Source organism: Camelus ferus, chromosome 34 (assembly GCF_009834535.1).
Source record: "Camelus ferus isolate YT-003-E chromosome 34, BCGSAC_Cfer_1.0, whole genome shotgun sequence".
Lineage (NCBI taxonomy): Eukaryota > Metazoa > Chordata > Mammalia > Artiodactyla > Camelidae > Camelus > Camelus ferus.
Window position 1 is genome coordinate 17,732,657 of NC_045729.1, and position 25,468 is coordinate 17,758,124.

General features: G+C 52.3%; 1 protein-coding gene and 1 long non-coding RNA gene across 3 annotated transcripts; both read right to left on the minus strand.

The window, feature by feature from the left end:
* Positions 1–569: 569 nt before the first annotated feature.
* On the minus strand, positions 570–3,166 carry KCNA5 (potassium voltage-gated channel subfamily A member 5). The gene is given in 3 exon segments (XM_032472951.1): positions 570–759; positions 761–2,383; positions 2,385–3,166. Coding segments are annotated over 3 exon segments (1,806 nt in total). The 5' UTR covers positions 2,529–3,166; the 3' UTR covers positions 570–720.
* Positions 3,167–18,069: 14,903 nt separating this feature from the next.
* LOC106728536 lies at positions 18,070–24,026 on the minus strand. Of its 2 annotated transcripts, XR_004317084.1 has the most exons (4): positions 22,598–24,026; positions 22,278–22,448; positions 19,987–22,054; positions 18,496–19,089 (listed from the first exon to the last, which is right to left on the minus strand). It is a non-coding gene; the product is annotated as an uncharacterized LOC106728536 (long non-coding RNA). The 2 variants fall into 2 exon arrangements; XR_001364791.2 differs by lacking the exons at positions 22,278–22,448; positions 22,598–24,026 and having other exon boundaries at positions 18,070–18,945; positions 19,034–19,089; positions 19,987–22,240.
* Between the last annotated feature and the right edge of the window lie 1,442 nt (positions 24,027–25,468).

Below are 25,468 nucleotides of genomic sequence, written 5' to 3' on the forward strand. Positions count from 1 at the left end.
TTTTTGCAGAAGAAAGTTACAAGAATTGCTTAAGGCGAACAGAAAAAGTTAGACTTGCCTTTCTTCCAGAGCATTTCCTGCCCTAGACACAAAGCACCGATACATCTTAGAAAAGAGAGAGGCTTGCAGATACAGAAACCAGAACAGTCATGACCAGGGTCTCTGGCTCTAATAAAAGCATCACAGGAGAATGTCACAATAACCTTCTCTTCCATAAATACAACATATGTCTTGAAAATATATCCAAAATATCTCCATCTGAACTACAGTACAAAAATCCACTCACCAGCCTTAAAAATAATATTTTCCCTGATACACAAATATAATCATATGTAAAGCAAATCTGGGACACAGGGAATGGGGGTGGGTTATAAAATCTCTGGGGAATCTGGGCTATTTAAAGTCATTTTTGTTTGGGTTATCCCTCTGCTGGGTATAGGAAACTGGCTACAAATACGTGCATCTCACAGTGCTCACTATTTCAACGGCTCCTGCGTCATGGAATGTGGTACTTTTTAAAAATAGGCGACCCTTGATGTCGTGGAAAGAAAAGGGAAAATGAGGGGATTGTGGGGGAGGCAGGAGGGAAGCAGTGAAAGAGGGACAGACCTAGGTTACAGGGTGGGCTTGAAATACTCTGTGCATGAAATAGATACCCAGGGTGGGTCAGAAGACCCCCGCTATACCCAGCCCACTGCCAGCTGTCTGCCTGGGTCCCCCTTACAAATCCGTTTCCCGGCTGGTGTCCAGGCAGAGGGCAGTACAGGGATCTCCGCAAGTCCACGTTGCTCTTGGCCTTGAGGTTACACTTCTCCAGGGGGCTGCTGCCCCTTCGAGATCCATCTGCCTTCTCCAGGGACCCCACAGCCTTACAGAGGGACCCCTTGCTCCAGCTGGCCTTCCGCTGGCCTCCGCTGGCAGGTCCTGTCCCCTGGCTCTGGCCGCTCTGCTCCTCCTTAAGGGCTGCCTGCTCCTCGTGGTCCGTCTCCCGGTGGTAGAAGTAGTTGAAGTTGGAGACGATGACTGGCACTGGCAGGGCGATGGTGAGGACGCCAGCGATGGCGCACAGCGAGCCCACGATCTTGCCCCCTACTGTGACGGGCCTCATGTCCCCATAGCCCACCGTGGTCATGGTGACCACTGCCCACCAGAAGGCATCTGGGATGCTGGAGAAATGGGTCTCCTGGTTGTCGGCCTCCGCGAAGTAGACGGCGCTGGAGAAGAGGATGACTCCGATGAAGAGGAAGAAGATGAGCAGCCCCAGCTCCCGCATGGAGGCCTGCAAGGTCTTGCCCAGGATCTGCAGCCCCTTGGAGTGGCGGGAGAGCTTGAAGATGCGGAACACGCGGACCAGGCGGATCACTCTGAGGATGGCCAGGGACATGGCCTGCTGCCCGTTCTGGCCGCCGCCTCCACTGCCGCCTGGCTGCTGCACCAGCTCAGTGCCCAGCGTGATGAAGTAGGGGAAGATGGCCACCACATCGATGATGTTCATGATGTTCCGGGAGAACTCGGCCTTGCTGGGGCAGGCAAAGAAGCGCACCAGCAGCTCGAAGGTGAACCAGACGACGCACGTGGTCTCCACGATGAAGAAGGGGTCAGCCAGGGTCCTCGGCAGGAGAGGTGCCACCGTGGGGCCAGAGCGGGGCGCCACGGCCCCGCTGCCATTGGCCCCCTGGGCGGGTCCAGGGGGCTGGTGGGGCACGGGGGGATGGCGCAGCAGCTCGCGTTCATCCCTGAACTCAGGCAGAGTCTCCAGGCAGAAGGTGATGATGGAGATGAGGATGACCAGGACCGAGACGATGGCGATGCCCCGGGCGGAGCCTGAGCTCTCCGGATACTCGAAGATCAGCCACACCTGGCGCTGGAACTCGTTGCGGGGCAGGGGCTTCTCCTCATCTTTGATGAAGCCCTCGTCTTCGCGGAAGCGCTCCATGGCCTCGTCCCCCAGCTGGTAGAAGCGGATCTCATCTGCGAACACATCCAGAGAGACGTTGACCGGCCTCCGCAGCCGGCCCCCAGACTGGTAGTAGTAGAGGATGCCGTCGAAGCTGGGCCGGTTGCGGTCGAAGAAGTACTCGTTCCTCAGCGGGTCGAAGTAGCGCAGGCGCTTGGCCGGGTCCCCCAGGAGCGTGTTGGGGAACTGCGCCAAGGTGCCCAGCTGCGTCTCGAAGCGCAGCCCCGAGATGTTGATGAGGACGCGCTGGTGGTGGAGGGACTCCGAAAGGAGCACTTGATCCTCCGCCACGCCCAGGGCGGGGTCACCGTCTCCCTCCTCATCCTCCAGCGACAGTCGGCTAGGCTGGGGCAGCTCCTGGGGTAGCGGTGGCGCCGGCCGGCCTCCCGGGTCCGCGGCCCTGTCCGCGCCCCTCTCTGCGCGGCGCTCCCTTGGCGGCCGGCTCCTTGGGTCCACCGCTGAGCGCAGCCGTCGTTGGGCAGCGGAGCTCTCCTCCGGTGACCCTGGCCTCTCCTGCTTCCCTGATCGTCATGGCACCGCCATTCTCCAGGGGCACCCGGGGGATCTCCATGGCCCGGGGGCGAGGGGCATGCTGCGCCCCTGCGGACCGGCTCCCACGCCCCCTCTCTGTCCGCGGGGCCCCGGGTACCGGGCTCCTTCCCCCCACCCCCAGGCGGCCAGCCCGCTGTGAGGCGGGCTAGGGTGGCTGGCGCGGTCCCCTCGCTCGGTCTTGACGTCAAGAAGCAGCTGCCCTGCTCTCTGCCTCTCTGGGTTCTGGCAGCCCGTTACCAAGCAGCCAAAAGCTGCCTTCCAACAGACGCAACCTCCAGCCGCCAGGCGCGGCCTCCGCCCCGCGGCTCCCCGCCTCCTGCCCTCCCCTGCTCCTCCGGCCTCCCCTCCCGGAACCGAGGCAGCGAGTGCCCCCCACAACCACGGAGGGCGCAGCTGGGGCCCGGGGCGAAGGGGGCAGGGGCAGAGCTGGGCGCAGCGGGCAGAGGGAGGGAGGGAGTGGAGAGGATGGAGGAACAGGTTGCACCCAGAGCGCTGAAACTCCCAGGGCAACCAGATGAGAATCGCTCTGGATTTCAGTTCACCTGGGAACGGGCTGAGCGCCAAGTGGATTCTCGGGGAAATGACTGTCTTGGGTTGGAAGGATGAGGCTTTGAGGTGAGCCCGAGGATGCGAGAAGGCAGTCCTTTTTACATTTCTCCTTCGGGGGGGGAATAACGGTTCTCGGCTTCGGGAGGAATTACAAACAAGAGGGGGCGGGGCGGGGCGGAGCTATGGGCCTTGAAAATAAATATGTGCATCTGGAGACCAATGAAGAAGCATCTCCAGAGAGACAGCAAGGTCCCACTGTAGGGCACAGAGAACTACATTCAGTGTCTTGCAATAGCTTATGAAAAAGACCATCGAAAGGGATATATATGTAGGTATCACAAAATCACTACTCTGTACACCAGAAATTAACACATCGTCAACCGACTATACTTCAATTTAAAAATATCCTCAAAAAATGAAATTCTGAAAAATTAACGATGAAGTGTAATTTACCTGGAATAAGAACTGAAAAAAAAATTGCAGGGAAGGGTATAGCTCAAGTGGTGGAGCACATGCTTAGCATCAACAAGGTCCTGGGTTCAATCCCCAGCACCTCCTCTAAAAAAAAATAATAAGTAAACCTAATTACCTCCCCCACAAAAAATTTTTTTGAAAGTTTAAAAAATTGCAATAAAATGTGCTTCACAGAAATAAAAAAAAAAAGCATCTCTCTTCCCATTTTCCTACATACGACATTCACTCCAAAACATAGCTGGCTGAAAACCTCCAGCGCCCCCGTCCTTGCCCTCGGGAAAGCCCTGGTCCCCAGTGCTGACAGTGGTGCTCCCCGGACAGACAGGTGGGCGGCTGAGTCTGGAGACCAGATGGCTGACTTTATATCCCTGAGACGCACAACCTCTCAGCTCGCCCCACAAATCCCTGTGTAGAAACCCTTAACCGGGAAGGGGTGGGGGAGAGAGGGCCTGGTGGGCGCTGCTCCCGCCTGGCAAAGCTGGGAGCTGGGAGGGCAGGGAGGTTCGTACCGGGGCTGGGGGTGGGGGCTCCGGGAGCGGGAGCCCGGAGCCGGTGGTGCCCCCAGGGCTGAGCAGCAGGATGAAAAGCAGTGCTGACTTTGCTCTTCTGATGGACAAGGCCCATCCCCAGCACTTTACAAATACTGCCTGGTCTATGCCCTCAGCCACCCCTTTTCTCAGAAATATTGTCCCCATTTTATAGATGAGGAAAAGGAGACACAGAGAGATTGACTAACTTGCCTAGGGTCACACAGGCAGAAAGTGGCGAAGCGGGAATTTAAGCCCAGGCGAGCGGAGTTTGGGCCCTTGTTCCGTCCACTTGGCTCCTCTACAGAGACGTGCGACCCCTTCTCTGATACAGATGACCCTCTCCCCAACATCCGGCCTCCCAGCTTTCGTTCCTGCAGTGGCGGGGGCCTGGGCAAGAAGCCGGATAAGTGCTTCTGGATTAGGAAGCCAGGCTCTCTGCCTGCCCCAGCCCTGCCGGGTGTTTGAGAGCATCTGTGGCCAAGGAGGAATGTGCCTCTGGACACGACTGGCAGTTCCAGGCACAGCCTCCAGGGGGTTGTCGGTTTTAAGTTACCCTGAAGCCCCTCGTTCGGGAATGTCTGCTGGATCGTCTCTTTCTGTTCCTGGAGGTGGTTGGGGTTTATCTGTGTGATGCCATCTGCAGGCAGCGGTTGTTCTGGAAAGCCGGTCTGGTGCACAAGTGTGTGTCGGAGGAGCAGGGTGTGGACTCACAAGTTTGTGTCCGGGTTGGAGGAGCGTGCGTGCGGTTGGCCGTCCTCGGGGACGTGCATGCGGGAGGAAGGGGCGTGAAAGTGAAGATGAGTGTGTGTGTGGAGGCATCGCTGGTTGCCTGCAGGGCCTTGCACGCTCCTCACCAGACCTGTGCTCTGCCTGCTCCATCTCCTCTGGGTTTTTCTTCTTCTCAAGCTCTGAGGTCGCCAGTCAGGATCAGGTCCGCCCCTGGGGACCCGGGGCTGCAGACTTCATAACGGGTGGGCTTAACATACGTGCACACACCCCAGTGTTCACAGCAGCACTGTTTACAACAGCCAAGACATGGAATCACCCTAAATGTCCATCAATAGGTGACTGGATAAAGAAGCTGTGGTGGATAGAAAGATAGATAGATAGATAGATAGATAGATAGATAGATAGATAGATAGATAGACAGACAGACAGATAGACAGACAGACAGGCAGACAGATAGATGAAAATTCAGCCAATCTCCTTTTTGGGGGGTTTATTCCAATATAATAAACAGAGTACACTAATTTTAAGCCTCAAACACAATCTTTATTTAGGAATTAAAGCAACCAGTCCAAGATATTAAATTGTTTTTAAATCCACAAAGTTGTTTAAACCCATAAAGTTGAGGTCATTTATGTAGTGAAAATATTGCAGTAATATAATAATGTAATATAATATAGTAAGTAAGTTCATTTGTATCATTTTTTAATGTTCTGTGTATAAGTGATATCATATGATATTTTTCTTTCCCTTTCTGGCTTACTTCACTTAGAATGACGATCTCTAGGTCCACCCATGTTGCTGCAAATGGCATTATTTCATTCTTTTTTATGGCTGAGTAGTATTCTAGTCTCTGTCTCTGTCTCTGTCTGTCTGTCTGTCTCTCTGCAAACTAGCCAGGGCGCCTAGCAGGCACCCCAGCGGCTGTGCTCAAGCCTCTGCTCCTTCCTTCCAAGGGGAAAGAGGCTCTGCTGAGCGACCACATCTCTGAAGCACCTCTAGGCTCTCTGGCCAAGCTCGGGCTGGGCACTCCTGAGAGATCTTGGATTTCTTACAGAAGACAAGAACACTCTGAGCTGTTTCCCCTGTTCCTTCTCCATCACTCCGGTAAACCAATTATTTCCAATTACCCCCATCACCCCGGATCTCCCCTACATTAAAAGAGGACATTGAACAAAACCACCGTAACATCTTCTCCACAAGGGAAGCCATCGCCCCAAGATTGGGGAAGACTTGGTTTCTCATTTTCTCCAACCTCCCCACAACCTCTTGGTCCGCATCTTTCTAAGGAAACACCGAGGTGTTGGAAGTCGTGGGAGAGAGGGCTCAGGACTTCTCAGGCTGGAGCAGGGTGAGCCAAACAGAAGCAGCAGAGTTCAAATAAACCAAAATACCTTTGAGAAAAAGTTAAGAGGAAAACTTGATTAAAAAGTCATTAAAAATTAACACATTTTAAGCTGTCTATACTTCAGTTTTTAAAAAGTCATTGATAGGCTGGGTCTTACTGCTGAATGTTAGGAAGTACGCAGTGCCGGGTCATTACTGTTAAGTAATAGACCTCAGGATGTGTTACCATTGCAATAAGCGGTAACAGAGTGTTCGTCAGTGAGGCCCTCTCTCACCTAACCCTCTCCCAGATGCCTTCCCCTCGCTGCTCTGTGGTGAAAAACATCTTAACGAGATGAGCAGCTGTTCCTCCTTGCCCCGCCCCCACCCCCACTTCCCTTCTCACTTGCCCCTCAATCCAACACCTTGGGAAGGAAGTTCTGGAAATGAGCTTCCTTTCCTGTTTGATGGAGGCACCAAGGGTGGAGTGAAGCAAAACACAGGAGCAAAACAAATGAGTCTGTGCCTGTGGGGGACTTGCCGGGGAGAGGAGTCCTTGCTGCGCTAAGGGGTGGAAGCGGGAGGCAGGGCTGAGGGTTAGAGGGAGGTGATGCTGAAATCAGCCCAGATCCCGAGCGAGACCTCAGAAGGCTGTTCTGGTTTCCTGCTGAGAGGGATTAAACCGAGCGGCCATTTACACATCAAGGCTCACATCTGGAGCTTGGCTTTTTCTCTCCCTCCCTCCTCCCCCACCCAGTCTAATCCAGGACTAAATTCATTAATGGGTCCAGTGCATTTTCAGGGGCCAAACATAGACAGGAATGTGACCCAGATAGCCAGGGATGGGAGATTCAAGGGGTGGCGAGCCCTGGTGAGTGAGGGTCCCTGCTCCCTACCCCCGCCCTCCTCCATCCCGCAGCTGGTGGATTATGGATGCTTTGGGACCATTTTTCTCAGTCTCTTTTCTCCTGCCCATCTTTCTGCCCTCAAAACATCTCACTAGTGTTCACTCACCCAACACGAGAAACTTCTAACTCCAAAGCCGTGACCCGGGAGCTTCATTTGCTGTTCCGGTTAGAGATACCTGAGTTGGTTTTCACTTTCTCAATAACAATTGCAACTTTTATTTCCTAACTCTCTGCTTAGGCACCCAGATCAAGGAGGGCATTACTGAGTATTTTATATTCAATGGCTTGTCTAGCTAGGTCATGGCCCACGTTGTATAAAGATATATGTATGAGTTTAGGTTATGTATCCAGATATATGAAAAAAGCACTTCATTATAAAAGTGCTAAGCAAATGTAAAACAGTTTTATTATCACGTGAGGAGTGTCCCTGCTGAGCCCGGGAAAAAGCATGTGGTCACTGCGTGATTCACGCAGGCCAGACAGCACCCGTTTTTCTCAGTGTCTCTCTCAAAATAAATTCTCTTTATTCTAATTTGATTAAAAGATGGTTTTGTTGTGGAGCAGGAATAGGGCTCAGCTGCAGTTTCAATGTGACTGGACCCGGAGGTCGGGGCCGCGATGGGATGGCTTCCAGAGGCCTGCTACTCAAAGTGCGGTCCGTGGACCAGAGGCGTCACGAGCACCTGGAAGCTCTTCAGAAGTGTGCTTTCCGAGCCCCTCTCAGACCTACTGGGTCAGAGTATGGGGGGATGAAGCCCAGGAGTCTGTGTCTGAACAAGCTCTCCAGGGGATTCTGATGCCACGGAAGCTGGAGGACGGCTGTCCCGGAGGATGGGTCCCACGTAGGGGTCTGGTCCTCTTACTGGGTGCTGTGGTGCAGAAGGAAATCCCGGGGCTGGGAAGTACCTTCTCCCAGATATGAGCTTGGGGTCTGGATGGAGGTTGGCCTGGGTAGAGGGCTGTGACATTCAACCTCTCTAGCCCCCAGTGTCTCCATCTGCCCAGTGAGGACACTAATGTGCCTAGGCTAGCCTCCTGTGGTTGTTCTGAGTACTGAATGTCTGGAGAATCATGAGCACTTGAGAACTACTAGTTAATATTGTTAACGCACCTCCCTCCATCCCTCGTGTTAGTTGCCTGCGGTGGCTGACGGATCGCTGTATCAGGGTCCTCCCTCTTTGTTGACCAGTGATAACAGCCATGGTCTCCCAGACTGGTGGAAAGCGACCCCGGATCCCCGGGTGTTAGCCTCAGCAGCATGGATGCCCTAATCAGTAAGTGTGGGGGTTAGCAGTGGTTTCACCAGCAGACGGCCTCTCTGCAGCCGGGGAAAATCCCATGAGTGGTCGATAGGATTCGGTCGTAACTTTTCAGACCCAGACTTGCTGGGAGATGCAGGGTGACTCTAAAGGCGGAGTCACCCCAAGAGCTCTCAGTCTCCCTATTGGTGGAGGAGAGTTTGTCGTGCTTTCTTCTCTACTTCTGGAAGTCCCCACGCGTAGGTGAAAGATTTGTGAATGTACAGCCTGGTCTCTCATTAATCACCGCCACTATTTAAGATGCGAGAGGCAGTGTGCTTTCTCACGCACAGCAGTCATTTCTTTCTCCAGTGTAGACAGTAATCTGGGGAGTGGTAATTATCTCGGCAGAATCACCAACCTTGCAGCGTGACGTTATCGACTGTTGGAAATTACACGGTGTTCACTTGCTGCTATTTTAATGTCTGTCGTCTTCTGTTTCCCCTTCCCAGCCCGATGCTGAAACCCCCACCCTCCCAGCCTCTTCCCTTCTTTTTATTAACCTTGGGAAGTAGCTTTCTTATTTTTCGCAGGCTGATGCCACTGGCAGGAATAGGATATTGAGGATGATAATCAGGACTTTCACACTTTCAGATGGTGCTCAGCCGCCACCCACTGGATTCTTCAACTCAGCTTCGGAGCCTTGCTCTCTCTGCCAACAAAGCAATGGCTGGCCAGCGCCCCGTGGCGTTTAACGTCGTGAACTGCCTGGCTACCCTCAGCTCCCAGGTGTTATCCCACTACACTGGGTGGTATTGAAAACCAAGCACCAAGCTGTGAGGGCTGCGTTCCTGGAGCTCAGGAACAGGTCGCAGTGTGCATTCATGTGTGTTTTGGAGGAGGAAGGAGATTACTGCTAACACCGTCTCCAGGCAATGGAGTAAGTGTGACATTGGAAAGCAGAAAACAAAGATCTCGAGTCCCACTCTGCACCTCTGACTATTAGCTACATAGCCTCGGCAAGTAATTTAGCCTCTCTAAATGTTTTATTTAAAATTTTGAATCTATAAAAAGGGAAATAGCATTGAGTTCACAGGTGATCATGGGGTGCACAAAAAATAGCAAACTGCATTTATGCTGGTGTGTGAAATCACGATCATTAACATTTCTTGAGCTCTTGTCATGTGCCCAACTTTGAACAGTGCCTTTTACATACATTATGGCATTTAATCCTCAATGACAACCCTAAGAGGTAGCTGCCATTATTAGTCCTTGTTTATAGACATGGAAGCTGAGAATTCATGCAATTAAGCAAATTGTCAAAAGTTTTACTAAGGAGCACGTGGCAGAGGCCTGGCAGCTCCTGGTTATTGCTGTGCGTTATTAGGGCAGCCTCCTCTGAACCACCGTGGAGCAGAGAGTTCTTCACTGGGCTTCCCTTCCTAACTTTCTGTATCCATCTGCCATCCTGCCTTTGGTCATGTTAGGTCCCTGATAAGGCCTGATGCGGAAAAGCCAGCAACAAAAGTGTTGAATGACCAACAGCCTGGAAGAGTTCCTAGGACGCTGCCTGTTTGCACACAGGGATCTCTGAAAGGCAGATGTCCGGCACCGTGTCAAAACCAAGTCACTCCAAGAGGCAGAGATTTTCAGCCTGGTGTTATATGGCCTCCCAGTTTGGGTCAGCTGACTGCTTCCCCAGGGAGGGCAGCCCCCTCCCCTGCGCCGTCTGCCCTGTGCAGCTTGGCTGAGATCAGAGGGAGTGGGGGTCCAGGGTGGGCAGGAAGCGCTTGAGAGGAAAGTTAAGACCACCAAGACTGGAGATTTGGTTTTATTTCTTCCTTCCTCCCTCCCTCCCTCCCTCCCTCCCTCCCTCTCTCTCTCTCTCTCTCTTTCTTTCTTCCTTCCTTCCTTCCTTCCTTCCTTCCTTCCTTCCTAGTGGGGAGGTAACTGGCTTATTTATTTATTTATTTTTCTAATGGCGGTACAGGGGATTGAACCCAGGACCTCATGCGTGCTAGACATGTGCTCTACCCCTGAGCTGCACCCTCCCCCCTGAGATGTGGTTTTCAGTCTCAGAAGAAGGAGCTCTCTTGGAGGCCATGGGCACTTCCCAAACACTGGAAATAAAGAAGGACTGGTGTTTGGGAACAGAACTGAGAGTTGCCAGGAGCCACAGCTGAGCCATGCCAGCTTGCACTTGGAATGCAAGGCCTTTCTTTGTGGACACTCTGAGCCCGTGACCCCATCACCCTCTCAGCACTCATACGAGGTAGTTAGGGGACAGGTTAGGATGAGAAGTCCACATCTCTGGAAGGGGGTGGTCGTGCTGCAGGGAAGTAGGCACGATCCCAAGGTCTGCAGAACTTACTGGCTGTGTGACCTTGGGCCAGTCACTTCACTTCTCTGTGCCTTAGTTTCCTTATCTATAAGATATGAGTAATAATAATAATGGAGCTTAACTCTTTGTAGTGTTATAACCATTTATTGTTATAAAGATTGAGTTATTATTTGTAATCTGCCCAAACCAGTGTCTGGCACACAGCTGGCATTATTTAAGCGTTTATTAATAAATGAAATGCTAACGATGCCTGGCATGGCCAGTGAGGTGCAGTCAGTGCCAGGAAGAGGGCCTGGCACATTCCTCTCAGAAGGACTATAATTAGAGCCAAGCAAAGGAGGCAGGAATTTCTCGTGAGTGAGGGCTATGTGGTGGCTGGGCAGTGAGGCAGTGTGGGAAAATCACAGGCTTTGGGATTAGACAAATCTGGATTTAAATCCCACTCCATCATTTATTCTCTGTGTTGGCCTGAGCACGTCTCTGAACCTCCCTGAGCCTCCCTTCTCTCATTTGGGAAATGGGGATGGTAATACACAGTGTCCAGGGTCATTACCCGGATCAGTCACCCAGGAGGTAAGTGGGATGCAAAAGGCCCTGAGTCTGGGGCGGCTCTGTGGTCACCACAGCCTTCATCACCACCATCGTCATCAATCTGCTGGGTAGGAAAAATCCGTAAACTAAGGAAGCCCGAAGTCAGCGATTCTAAGCATGAGGACTCTAGGGAGGCACGTCAGTGCTAAAAGTATGGGAGGTGACCGCGAAGGCTGACCATATATTCAATAAAATAATGTGAAACTATGGTTGCCAAAGGGGAAAAGGGAAGGGAGGAGGGATAAACTAGGAGTTTGGGACTAACAGATACACACCGCTGTATATAAGACAGACTAACAACAAGGCCCGACTGTATAGGACAGGGAATTGTACTCAGTATCTTGCAATCAGCTGTAATGGAAATGAGTCTGAAATATATATGTGTGTGTGTGTATATATATATATAAATGAACTGCTTTTCTGTACACCTGAAACTAACATTGTAAATCAATTACACTTCAATAAAAATTAAAAATAAAATAATATCATTTAATATTTGGAAGGTGAAAAATAAGACTACTGCTTTCGTCACAGAGACCAAGTGGAATGAGATTCAAGATTCCTCTCTGGAGAAAGCAGCTCCCCGGGCAACCTGCCGGACTGCAGCGTGAGAGTCAGGGGAAGGGAAGGGAAGCTTTTCATTTTCAAAGGAGGTCACGCATCTCTGATCAGTGCTTAAAAAGACCTGAAGCCCATGCATATAGGCTGAGAATGAATTTTTAAAAGCCTCACAGGCAACGAACTCACACGTGCAAAATGTTAATTTCTTAAAATTCTCTGATAACTGGCTTTACCTTGTAATACCGTGGCTCCATTCTAACTGATACAGAAAATGTATCTCAGAACTTTCAGGTAAACCAGTTAAATTCGGCAATGTCTATGGGCTCCCCTGGAAGTCCTAGTATCATTTTGGGTTGATAAGACTATTGTACTGAGGCTATTTCTCCCATGCCCTTCCCTTCTTCTGGGGGTTGGTGTTAAGCCTTCCTGGGGGGAGGGGTGGCGGGGGGAGCAGCGTGCACACAAATGTAGCTGCAGCATCATTGGCAAGAAGTAGGCATCCACTTCATCCACTTCTAGACTTGGGTGCATCTTGATCTTACACTCCTGCACCAGAATAATCATTTCTCTTCAGATTCTTGGCGCACCTTCTCCACCCTGGAAGTCCCTTGAGATGCAGCTGAATCCTCCTTCAGTCCCCAGGCTATTTCCCCTCCTTAGAGCTTTGAAAATTCTTGTCTCCCGCCACCCTCAAGGCTCTCCTTCTCTTTCTTAATTTCTTGTTTCTACTTGTGGGAGTGGGGCCTGGGAACGTTCAGTTGCCTTCCTTGTAGAATTTTTACCAGATTTAGCAAATAAAAATACAGGACTCCCAGTTATATTTTAATTTCAGGTAAACAACGAGTACTTTTTTTAGCATAAGTATGCCCGAATTCTTTCTTGGGACATAGTTATGCTAAAAATTATGTGTGTGTGTGTGATTTTGAATTTCAAGTGTAACTGGGAATCCTGCGTTTTATCTGGCAATCTGACCTCCCGGGCTGGGGCAAAGCCACAGGAATCTTGGGGCACTGACTCGGGCTCTCCCCAGCGTAGGCGGACCCGGCTCCCCTCTGACCTGAAGGCTGCTGCCCGGGAAAACCAGGAGACTTCCCCACGATGCTTCACAGCTAGCAGCCCTCTGTTGTGTCAGATGTGAAGGCTCACCCACCTCCTTGGAGTCTCTCTCTCCAAGGAAACTTTCCTAGGAACCTTTCCTTCAAGAGGAGTCCCTGGTCCTGGCACAAGCTTCTAGCATTTCATTAACTTTCCAGAAGGAGTTTCCGTTTCCTTAAGGATGCCACCGTTGTGACGTTCTGGGAGCTCACTTCAAACCGGGGAATGGAGGTGGCAGGAAGGTTGGATTTACACGGACGTGGTTCAGCCATTTTCACATTTGACACCGTGCATAAGTTCTGTTCAAAGTCCTCTTTCCCTCCCACACTGAGACCAGGCGGGATTTCCGCCAGACTTTCCCTGAAGCAGTGGGAGTGGCTGGCGGGTTGGCTTTTTATGCACGAACTTGGTTCTCATAGTGCAAATCCAGTCGCCTGTGTCCTTCCGACCCCCCATACAGAGCCCAATGCCTACAACACAGCGAGCACCCAATGCATGTGTGTCGGGGACCACGGAGAGGTCACCGGCGGGACTAGGGCGCATCGGCATGAAGCCCCGATGAGCAGATCTAACCAACACTTTCACAGTTCTCAGCACGAAAGAAGAGCCGAGGTATCCTGAATTCATCACGTTGCAGCAGTAAAGTTTCATAATTAAAAAAAAAAAAAAAGAATAAGCATTTTAAGAAATAGGAAAATGCAAAGAAATTAAAAACACCCCTAATCTTACTGGCAATGAAGTGACAGGGAAATCTCATTGAGAGATGCTTTCCAGTAAAGAGGAAAGAGGTACTACCAAAAAATGTTTAGACATTTTTTGAAAAAAAGCTAGAAAATATAAAATCTATAAAGATGAAGAATGTGAAAAATAATTAAAATTGCTATAAGTTTGAATAAACCTAGAATTAGTAGCATGGTGAAGGCAGTTTTTCTCAGTAATAAACCATTCTCTGGAAGTTAAAAAAAAAAAAAAGCTGATCTCACAACCTAGAGATGAGTATTGTTAACATTTGTGTGTTTATACGTTATATGTAATTCTCTGCAGAACTGAGATGTTCCTACATTTTTATTTCACATTGCATCACTAAATCATTGTGTTTGTAAAAGGAGGGTTCTAGGTGTCCAGAGGTTACCACCCCAGCTCTACTGGAGTATGTTTTTAGCTGAAATCACCTCCTATTGCAAATTCCACGCATGAAAAAGTCACTGAAAGTTGATGTGAAGGCCCCACCCCCCTCCCCAGAAGCAAGAGGACAAAGGTTGACCCCAAACTGTCCAGCACTGTCTCCCCCTTTATAACAGCTGTGTGTGGTCGGCTTAAATGAAACTTCCCTTATTTTATTCACGAATCTTTGTCCCCTCTACCCCTAGTGAAATTCAGATCTTTGAAGTCACAATATTTTGTTTCTTTGGTCGTGAATTTCCTCCTCTTCCCACCACACATGGAGCAGGCACCTTGCTGACCACCTGAAGCTCACACATCTGCAGATCTCAGGTCCTGATCCCTGAGGGCTGGAATGTCATAAACCCTAATTAAAGTCTTCCTTTGTAATTGGCATTTTGCCCTAAGTCTACCCAGGGACAAAGGACAAAGGCAGAGGCTGCTTCCTCTTTGAAGGGTCCCTGTATTTATACAGAGAACTGGAGAAAGAGTCAGAGAAGGGGAGGTGGCAAAAGGGAGAATGACCTTTTCCTCTGATTCCCGGCTCCGGACATCCGCTCACACCCAGCATCCTTGGGGGTCAGGGGAGTGGACAACGGAGTGTTTGTGGCTGGCGAGGGGGGGTCTTCACTGAATTCTGAGCTGGGAGAGGACCACGAAGCTGGTCCCTGTGGGTGGTTTTTATTCCTTTAATTAGGTGTGCTCTGATTTAGGGGGTGAGAGCTGGGATCCAGAGCATCAGCTCCTGCACCCCGTGGGGATACCCTCCGCTTCCGTCTCCTCGGCACCCCCCCCTTCCCGGGCACCTGGGCCTCCACATCTTGGCAAATGGACACTCTCTGGGCAAGAGCTCAGCCCTGCTAAATGTTTAAAAATCTAACCAGCCCTCTTTCTTACTAGTATCGCTAAAAGTTCGTAGAGGTGAACTTCTACCATATTAATTAGGAATCTGGCTGCATTTTGACAAATCCAAGTAACTCTGTGTTTTATCATTTCACACACTCTTTCTACCCTGATATACAACATCCTGTCCAGCACCCCTGAACCAGATAGAGTCATCACAACGAAGTGCAGGTTAAAGAAAAGGATGGACACTTTCAGCTCACTAAGAATTTTCCCCCAAACCCTTTCTACCACACTGCCTCCCACCAGGCTCTCCCCCCAAAACTTTATTTCATTCAGACGTGACCCAGGACATACGGTTTCCCCTTGGGCTGCTCCATCGGTCAGCTATGAGGGACTGGACAGATGTGAGCCCTGAACTCTGGGATGACTAACCCTTCCTCTGTCCTGGATGCTAAGCAAATGAACAGACCTTCTAAGATGTGTTTTTAAAAAAATTAAAAGATTGCCTTAAAATAGGCCCCCACCTGCGAAGGCACTCAACTTGCTGTGGAAAAGTGTGCAGGGTGGGTTCCCACCCTGCAGAACTGGGAGGAAATTTTCTCTGAGTATTCTGTCCACAGGATGCCGCCCTGCATGGCCTTGAGTTAATTAAGTAGAGCACCTGATGGATAAATAGTCCCCAAATAGCCTTGCTTAAATGTTAATGGGTCTTTAATATTCTTGATGTCGAGACATCGCAAAATAAGAAATTTCCTTGTGACGGGAAAGAGCTATGGGGAGACGTTATAAGAAAGAAGCAGCATCCTGGAGGCAGAGAGAGCTCCCAGGGAAAATGCATTCCAGATGCCCATCCAGTTCCAGTCTTAGACAGTCCAGCAGACGTCTGCTTCTGCCATCCTCTGTGCTCTCGGCTGTGTGCTCCCTTTTGCTGGCCCCAGGCTCCCTCTCTGCAAAGTGGATGGCTGTGTTCATTTTACCCCATTCCCCCTTTCCACATTCCTCTTTGGGGGGCCCTTGGTGGAACATGTATTCAGAGACTTCTTACGAGCTTCCATGCCTCTCATCGGGACAGGAGAGTTATTGATGCCAGGAGCTTTTATTTGCCGCTGTAGCATTTGCAGAGATTCATAGAAGAGACCAGCAAAAAACACCAACAGAGAAAATCATAAATGGAAACACATGGGTGTATTTGAGAACAAGTATTCAAATGTACAGACATAGCCCTCTTTGCTGCCCCATCCACACACACAGAATCACACACCTCTGTAAATGCGTACATAGGCACTAGTGAAGAGACAGAGAGGTGTGCAGGGGAACTGTTTACACAGCCAAGCTAGAAATCACACAGACCCACACTCCTTCTTGGATGTTCTCAGTCATCATCTTGCCCTGCAAGGTGAGGGATCAAGCCAGCCTTGACTTCTTCTATGCTCCCAGCCGGGCTGCCAGCCCGCTCCTCACCAGAGGCCACAACTGCTAGTGGGGGAAGACAAGGATCCAAATGTACATTTATTGAAAATCGTTGTGCCAGGTGTGGGGACACTGGAGTAAGACAGGTCCTCCTGTGAGGGGCTCAGGTCTAGCTGAGGAAGGAGGCAGACACGCAGTAACAACTCCACCTGAGAAAGGCCATAACAACAGTAGGTTCAGGAAGGTGGGTCCGTTTTCATCCTCATGACCTCTGGAAAGAAGGAAAATCTCCTCCTCCCCTCGTAGGATGAAATGCCAGCCCAGGGGAGCCTGCTCAGCTCAGTGGGCTGCGAGTAGGGCCATCTTCCACCAAACTCTCTGCTGGTTTCAGTCCTCGGTCCCACGCCTTAAGCCAGCTTATCCCTCTTGCCCCTCAGATATGTCTGGTGGTAGAAGTCGAGGAAAAGGGTGATGAGGCTGAGGGTGTAGAGTAGGACAGTCACGTTGAACCCATCGGGGAAGGGGCACAAGGCAAAGAGATTGTAGGAGGAGTGGACAGCAATGGCCATGAGCTGACCTTGGGGAGAGGAAGGAGGAGAAGAAGGAGAAGAGGGGAGAGGTGATTAGCGGTGCTGAGGGACAGGACAGATGCCCCTCATACCTTCTTATTGTTCCCTCTGTCCACCAGTGGGAGCGGGCCTCCCATGACTGAGGAAGAGGAAGGACTAGGAAACCGGATGAAACCCACCCCCAGGCTTTCCTGCCCATGACCCTAAGAACCTTCCGACCCCTCTCCCTACTGGTCCCCTATTTTCCCCCATCCAGCCATGTTGTGTTGACACTAATGCTGACCTCAGTCCATCCCGAGCCCCAGGAGGGACAGCTCAGGCTGTCACCACCGCCTGGCAATGGTGCTCCACAAACCACGGGGCCCCCAGGCCCCCAGGGGGTGGGTCAGTGACCACAGATTTGCAGGGCATTAGCTCTCTGAGGTCACCTAGTCCAGTCCCCTCATTTCACTGAGGACGAGACCAAGGGCTGAGGCATGGATGTCACTCGCTGCAGGCCCCACATCACATCAGTGAGTTAGGGTCAGTCCTAGGATCCGGGGAGACGGTTACTGAGAGACTCAGGAAGACCCAGCAGTGCGAAGGCAGGGCTCACGGTCAGATAACAAGTCCCCGGTGCAGCCGAGAACAGGAGCTGGGGCCGCCCAGGAGCCAGGGGGTCATCTCACCAGCTGCAGGGTGGTGAGAAGTCACTTCCACCACAGGCAGGGCCAGGCCCCAGTACAGGTACATGAAGACATGGACCAGAGAATTCAGCACCCCGATGCAGAAGGCTGCAGAGCAGGGCAGGGAGATGGAGGGGAGGAAGTGGAGCTGGGCCTAGCTGTGCTCTGGGCTTTCTCTTCCGTGTTTCATTCCTCCAAGCTGCAGGTGCCCTCTGCCCACCCCACGGAGAAGAGTCTTGGGACCTTGGGAAGGTCCTATCGTGAGACAGTCCAGCAGGAGCTATCTGAGGTCCCCATGGTGGGTTGGGGTTAAGAGAATGGCCAATGAGGGTGCTTACAACACTCTCTGCCCTCTCTGGGCTGCCAGTCTGAGCATCTCCCAGCAGCCTCCTCCCCTCCACCAGGGAGCAGTGGCTAGGATGCTCTGAGGACAACAGAGAGAACATGGGAACAGAGGCCAGGAGTCACAGCCACAGGGAAAGGGAATCTGAGAGCCAAACCGTGCTACCGCCGGGCTGCCCGCCTCCCAAGTCCTGGGGCAGGGCGGCCCAAGCGCCTCACTCACCTTGACCCCCCCAGCACACATTTGACTGCAGCCCACCAGTTGAAGAGCATGGTGTCATGGCTGTAGACATGCAGGAAGGTGACCGACTCTGGCTTCTTTTGTAAAATAAAGAAGACCTGGGGAGGAAAAAAGGAGTGCCACGCCTGAGCCTTATTCCTCCAGACGCTTCTCCTGCGGCCTCAACAACCAAGGACGGAGTGATGCTTCCTGTTTTGCTGACAGGGAGGCTGACAGTCAAGGAAAGCAACACCATGCAGATGCCCGCGCAGCACCTGCTGTGTACAGGTGCTGTACATACAAACACAATGGCGTGTGGTTTATACTCATCTCCATTTTACAGATGGCAAAACCGAGGCACAGAGCTCAAGTAACTCGTTCAGGATGATACCCCTAATGTGAAGCCAAGCTGGGATTTGAACACAGCCTGGCTTCAGAGACTGGGATCTTTCCAGTATTATTGCCCCCCGCCACCCTCAGGCACTGGGGAGAGAACTCAGGGGTTGAACCCCAGCCCAGGGCCCACACAACCATAAAAAAATTCCCAAAGTTTCTCTGTTTAGACTCCATTTTGGCAAGAGATTGATACGAAAGAAGCTTCTACCTTCATCACGATTCCAAAATTTTGACCTCGCCCCGCCCCACGCAATCCTGCAAGCCTTCTAGATTCACAAGCAGGGCCTCTTCTCCTCATCGCACTTGAAGATGGCCTTTGCCACCTAATCTCAGGGTTTCTAAAATTTGTTTAGCCTCCCAGTTTCACTGAACCTGGAACCTGGTTGCTAAAGGGAGCAAATGCTTCATCCATGAGCATCCTTCTTCCTCCAGGTCCTGGGATCAAGGGTTGGCTCTGACAGCAGCCTCAGGTGTGGCTGAGAGGAACGCTGCAGGGACATGTTCACACAAAGAGCCTTCAAAACCATCCCGGACCCAGCTGATGGAGGCAATTTCATTTAAGCGACAGGCACTCACCCACTCACTGTGTCAATGGCCTTTGAGAAGGGGCACCATCAGCACACGCTTGCCATCTGCTGGGCAGGAAGGGGAAGTGCAGTCAGACGGCTGTCCTGCTGGTGGTACCACTCGCACTGGCACCGCTGGCTTCAGCCCCAACCGTCACTGTCCCTCTGCACCCACCACTCCCACTTAGCCCATTTGTCTGCAAGAAGGTCCCTGTTAGCATGAGAAAGAGGGGTGAAGCTACTGGGAGTGATGACTCTCCAAACATGCCGTCTGGAGCCCTGGCCCTGGACCAGCATGTGGGTCAGCTGGGCATCCTGTTTGCTGAAAAGCAGGTTCTTAATGGGCGTGCCCGGAGTGGGACGCGAGATTCTGCATTTCCAACAAGCTCCCAGTGACGCTGATGCCGCTGGCCGGTGGACCATCCTTGGAGCAGCCTGACTTGAGCCCATTGTTCAGTGTCCCTGAATTCCACATGCAAATCGCTGCATGGTGACTCAGCTCAGCTCGATTATTATTATTATTATTACTACTACTACTGCCAGGAAGCCCTTTATTCTGCTTCCGGTTGAAACAGAGAACAGATAAAAACAATGAAATATCTACCATGCAGCTACCACTCAGTGTGTGCCAAGACCAGGGCTGAGCACTTTTATACATTATCTCCTTTAATCTTCTTCCAATTGTTGCCTTTTATAAAGTAGGTATTGTTATGCCCATTTTATAGATGAGAAAGTTGAGGCCTGTGCAAGGGAAGTCAGCAATGCAAGGTCGCACAGCAAGGGGCTGGCAGAGCTGAGAGGCAAACTGAGGTCTTCTGAGCCTGTTCTGAGCCTGAAGTGAACCAAACCATTCACTGCCTCCCATCAGAAGTCTCCGGGGATGCCACCTGGTCAGGCTCTTGTTTTTATGAACTGCACCCCACCAACCTTCTCTGCAGGTCCAGCCCTCCCACTCCGCTGTACCCTTATCCCGAGCCCACTTGGCTGTAGTCCACCAGCTGGCAGAAGTAGCTGTAGTTGGCTAGGAGCGAGGTGGCCATGAACTAGGAGGAAGAGAACAGGAAAAGAGCAAGTCCTGAAGCCTGTCCCACCCCCACCGTGGTGGGGCCCGGCTGGCTGAAGGCTCGAGAGGCTGACGCCTCTTCCTGTCATGTTCTGGATGCCGACTTCCCCCAGCCCCACCAAACCCTCACCAACGCTTGGTGAGCGATTGCCCATCAGAGAAACTCCACAGAGTGGCTGGATCGGGGGCTGGAACTTGCACGTATCTTGCTGAGGTGGGCAAATGTGGACCCCAAACCCACACGGGGCACTTACTGTGTGTGAGACCTTAAGTCAGGAGGGGACCTGGAACCTACACCTATCAGCCCTGCCCTGGAGAAGCCGAGAGCCCCCTGAGGAGGCAGGAGACCACCCTCACTTCCAAGGATGGGGTCAGATGAAGAGTAGGAAACAGGAGCTGCTCCGAAATTCAGCAGTGGCCTGGGAATGAGGAGGCCGTGGATGACCGGAGGGGAGGGCGAGGGATTTCCGCGCTGGGAGGAGAGTGTCTGGACCTCTCCTAGCTCCCCGGGGCTGCCTGGGATCAGTGGGGTGCGGCGGAGGCGCCTGCCAGGGGAGGGGCAGCCACAGGGGCAGAGAGAGGGCTCGGAATTGACTGACACGGGGTCCTGCAGGCTGTTTTAAGGAGCCTGAACTTTATCCCTTATTTATTCATTTGATAATGATGCATCGAATGGTGCTAAGTGCTTCTCCACACTGGGTCCTGCTCTGAGCCCCGAGCCACTTCAATAACAAAACAGATACACATCCCTGCCTGGAGGGACTCTGCATTCCGGTCACGTTGGCAAAGGGAGACACTGAGGGCTTCTGAGCAGGAAGCCGACACGGGCACCGCAGACTTTCAAAGGATCATGGTGGCTGCGGGGTCAGGTGTCACCATGATTAAATGGCAAGTTCGGCGGGGGAGGGTACAGCTCAGTGGCGGGGTGCTTGCTTGGCGTGCATGAGGCCCTGCGCTCAAGCCCCAGGACCTCCACTAAACAATAATAACCCGAATTACCTCCGCCCCCCAAAAATCCAAAACCAAAACAAAACAAGATTTAAAAAAAAGAAAAAGAAATGACAGTTTCTGCAGGGTATGTCTCATGCCTCGCAAGTTGTCAGCGTCTTCCCCGTGGTACCAGACACGAAGTGGAACCTGTCTTTACAAAGAGAAGAAAGACACGGTCCTGCCTTTGAAGCACTGGCCAGTTTGGAGGGGAGCCAGACATGCGCATCGTGAAACAGGGGAGAGCCCAGAGTCGGGGTGCTACGTGCTTAACTGCCTTTCAGGTGGTCGGGGGGGCGATTTGCCCATTCTTAGGGTGTAAAGCCTCCCACTATGGTTGATTTCAAAACAAGTCTGGGAGCTGGGGAGACACGGGCCGCATTTCTAGAACCCGCCAGCAGGTGGAGCCGGCGGAGCTGCCTGTCTGGTCCCGGCTGGTACAAAGGCTGGAGGGACCGAGGTGAGCTCTTCAGGTCAGGGTGCCCGGCCACCTGCTAAGGTACTTACCTGCTCTGTGCCTCATGACAGAGCTGTCAGGAGGATGGGATGAGCAGATCCTCGCGAAGGGCGCAGCGCACTGCCTCGCCGTGAGGACCACTTTAAGTGTCAGACCACGTTCTCTGCAAAGCTTTCCCCGACACTGCAGCTGGGTCCCTGCCCCGTTCCCGAGCACTTTCTCCCGCCCTGCTCGCATTGACACGCAGTTGCCTGTATCTGCATCCCCTCCAGACCGTGAGCACCTGGAGGTCAGGTGTGCCTTCCACAGTGGGGACCCCGCAGATCCCAGAGCCGCCAGGCACGAAACGCACGCCCAGTGCGCGCTGGCTGACTGCTGAGAACAAGGCATCTGGAAGGATCAGTGGGTTCAGGGCTCAGAAAACAGGGCCAAGGTTACCAGAGCCCAGGCAGAAACAGGAGTGGGGGTGGTTCTTTCCGGTGTGAGGTGGAGAATGGATCCTGCTCTTGACCTCTACACTTTCACTTTAGGGAAAGGAAAACGGGAGTTAGTGGTGGGTATTTGTGTCTCCACAGGGAAGACGGGGCAGCCGAAGATGGACCAGAACCCCGGCCCCGCGCCCGTCCCCACCCGGGCTGTCCTGCAGGGGAAGATCATGGTTTCATTCACCCCCTGGCGCCCCCCTAAAAGGAGACCCCAGGACTCTGCAGGCCCCCCCCCACTGGCCTTACCTCATAGAACACGTACCCCGAGAGGGCCACCAGGCCCAGGCTGTAGGCGGTGAGGGGTCCAGCCGGCCTCAGAGGCTCCCGCTGGGACATGAGGCAGGGACCCGCCACCACCCGGAGGAGGCAGAAGGCTAGGAGGAGGGTGACCAGCAGTGGCAAGTGCACCAGGATCCGGGACTCGGCCTCGGGTCTGGAAAAGCAAGGGGAAGGGGTAGCCAAGCCGGCCCCCAGGCCCACCTGCCACCGCCGGCCCCCCCCCCCCCCCGCCAGCTCCTTCGGCCCCATTGGTCACCTTCTCCTCTCCCTCCAAATGTCTGGCGTTAGTCCAGCCCAATATACCTCTGAAAGGCCCATCAGGTGACAGCACCTCCTGCCTCCGTGTTCCAAGGCCCACGGGTGTTTATTCCAGCGCCTCCCCAGGGCCCTGGTCATCGGGACGGGGCACCTGGGAGTGAAAGCTGGGCTTGTGTCTTGTCCAGACCCCTCCCTCTGCCTCCTCCCCTCCTCCCCGGCAGCATGAGCTGGGGATCTGAAAATCCCCACCACCGGCTGGGGCCCCACTGTCCTGCCTTTGGACATTAGACGACCACCCACTGCCCCCCTTGGGAAGACTCCGTTGGCCATAAACTTGCCTCTATCCTTCCACTTTTGCGGCCCCTCTTGGGTGGCATCTGCCCCCAGGACCCGGGAAAGGGGCGTGGCCACTGCGCGCCACAAGGGGGCGGGGCTGGGAAGCTCGGGGCTCTCTCTCCAGCTCTCTTTGTGGGTCCCGGCTTCTCCGCATCTCTCCCAGCCCAGCCGCACCCAGTCTGTCCAGAGCTTCACTCACCCCGTGGCTCCTCCGGGCTCCTCTGGTCGGTGCTCGCTGTGCTCTGACCCCCCAGGTGTTGAGGCTGCTGGTGGGGGGTCCCAGCGACAGGTCCTTGGGCTCCAGGGAGGGCGGCTCCACCCTCTAGAAGGTCTCCTCTGTGGACGGTCCCAGCCCCAGCCCCGCACACACACTCGCACTCACACTCACACACTTGCAGGGGCCAGGGACCTGAGCTCCATCTGCACCTGGCCAGGAACCCCACACTCTCAGCTGTGCTCCGGCCTCTGTCCTGCTTTGTCCCAATGCTCCCAGCTCTGACTCAGTGCAGGGCATGCAGGGGACGGGCTACACCCCCAGGGCCTCCCCAGCCAAGCTGGGCTGAGAGAGCTCATCGTCAGGGTGGCTCACAGGTGCCTTGGCAGGCCCCCCGCCCACCCCGGACACGCAGCAATGGGCCTTTGTGCGGTGCAGGCCCTGACGAACGAGGACAGCTACATCACTCATCTCCCTAACAGGATCTGGCAGATTGTTGAGCAAGAGTCAGCCACAGCCACGCACACTCCAGGAACCAGCGGGCAGCTGGTTCTCAGCAGAGCTTCCGGGAGAAATCGGAGACAAGGTTACCCCAGCCCTGGGCTCCCTCCCACCCCCAGAACAAGCGAGCTCTTCAGCCTGTGGCTTTACGGCTTGATGGACAGAGCTGCAGACCGAGCTCAGGCTTGGTCCTTGCACAGAGACTCCCAGGGAGGGGCTTCGACTTTCTCTCCTCCTTAGTAGAAGGAAGCTCCAGACCCCATCACGCCCCATTCTGCTCCCCACCCACCTCATCTTCACAGGCCCGCCCTGCACAGACATCTTCCTCAAGCACCAATTTTGGCATGTTAGCAAAGTCATCAGGAAAGGGAACAAGTTACTTGTGTCTATGGGTTCCAAGTTCAGCTCACACTGGTACTAAGATCCTCCCAGAATGTGTCAACCAATGAATAGATAAATAAGATGTGGTCAATCCACACAGTGGATAAGAATGAATGAAGTATGTCCTCAAAACACTAAAAATAGAACTACTGTATGATCCACACTCCTGGGACTATTGAAAACACACTAATTCAAAAAGACATATGCATCCCAGTGGTCATAGCAGCATTAATTCCAATTGCCAAGACATGGAAGCAACTTTGGTGTCCATCAGCAAATCAGCGGATAAAGAAGATGTGGTATATATGCAATGGAATACTACTCAGTCATAAAAAAGAACAAAATTTTGCCATTTGCAGCAATGTGGATGGACTTGGAGGGTGTTATGCTAAGTGAAATAAATCAGCCAGAGAAAGACAAACACCATATGATATCACTTATACCTGGAATCTAAAAATTAAAACAAAGTAGTGAATATAACAAAAAGGCAACTGACTCACAGATGTAATGAACAAAGCAGTGGTTACCAGTGGCCGGGGGGGGGGGGAGGCGAGGGGCAAGAGAGAGGTAGGGGGTTAAGAGTCACAAACTACTATGTATAAAATAAATAAGCTACAAGGAAATACAGTACAGCACAGTGAATATATTCAGTGCTTTATAATGACTGTAAATGGAATATAACCTTTAAAAATTCAGAATCACTATGTTGTTCACCTGAAACTTACATACTATTGTAGATCCGTGTTATTGATAAACTATTTCTCAATTTAAAAAATGATGAAGTACTAATTCAGCCTACAACACAGATGAACCCTGAAAACGCTGTGCTCAGTGAAAGAAAACGTCACAAAAAGCCACATATTTTGTGACTTCCTTTATAGGAAATGACCAGAATAAGCAGATCTGGAGAGAAAGTAGATGAGTGGCTGCCAGGGGCTGGGGGACAGAAGAGGGAGGGGATTGAGAGGGACACCTAGTGAGCATGAGGTTCCTTTGGGGTGACGGAAATGTTTTGAACTGTTCTAGAAATAGGTAGTGATGGTGGTCGTATAAGTCTGAATATACTAAAAACTGCCAAAGTGCACATTATTAAAAGGGTGATTTTTATAGGATGTGAATTTAAACATAAAACAAAAATCTTCCCTGACCCTAAGCATGAGGTGGGATGCTCCTAGCCCCGGGGACACTGCATGTGCGTAGCCCCGGGAACAAAACCAAACAGACCCCGTGGATGTTTGTGGGACATATTCCTTCCCAAGGGTGGACGCTGGGAACACAAAGCAAACATCTTTCTTCCTAACACTTCTCCTGTTAGGTGGGTAATCAAACCAGCTCAAAATTCTGAAAGACTGTTTCTCCCCCGATCCGTTCGAATTTGCAGAGGAAGGTTCTGGGGCACCCCAGGGTGTCACAAGGCAGAGAGGCAGACTTTCCCTCAGTAGCAAGACCTCGCATGTGTCCACTGAGACGTTTGTTTAGTTATT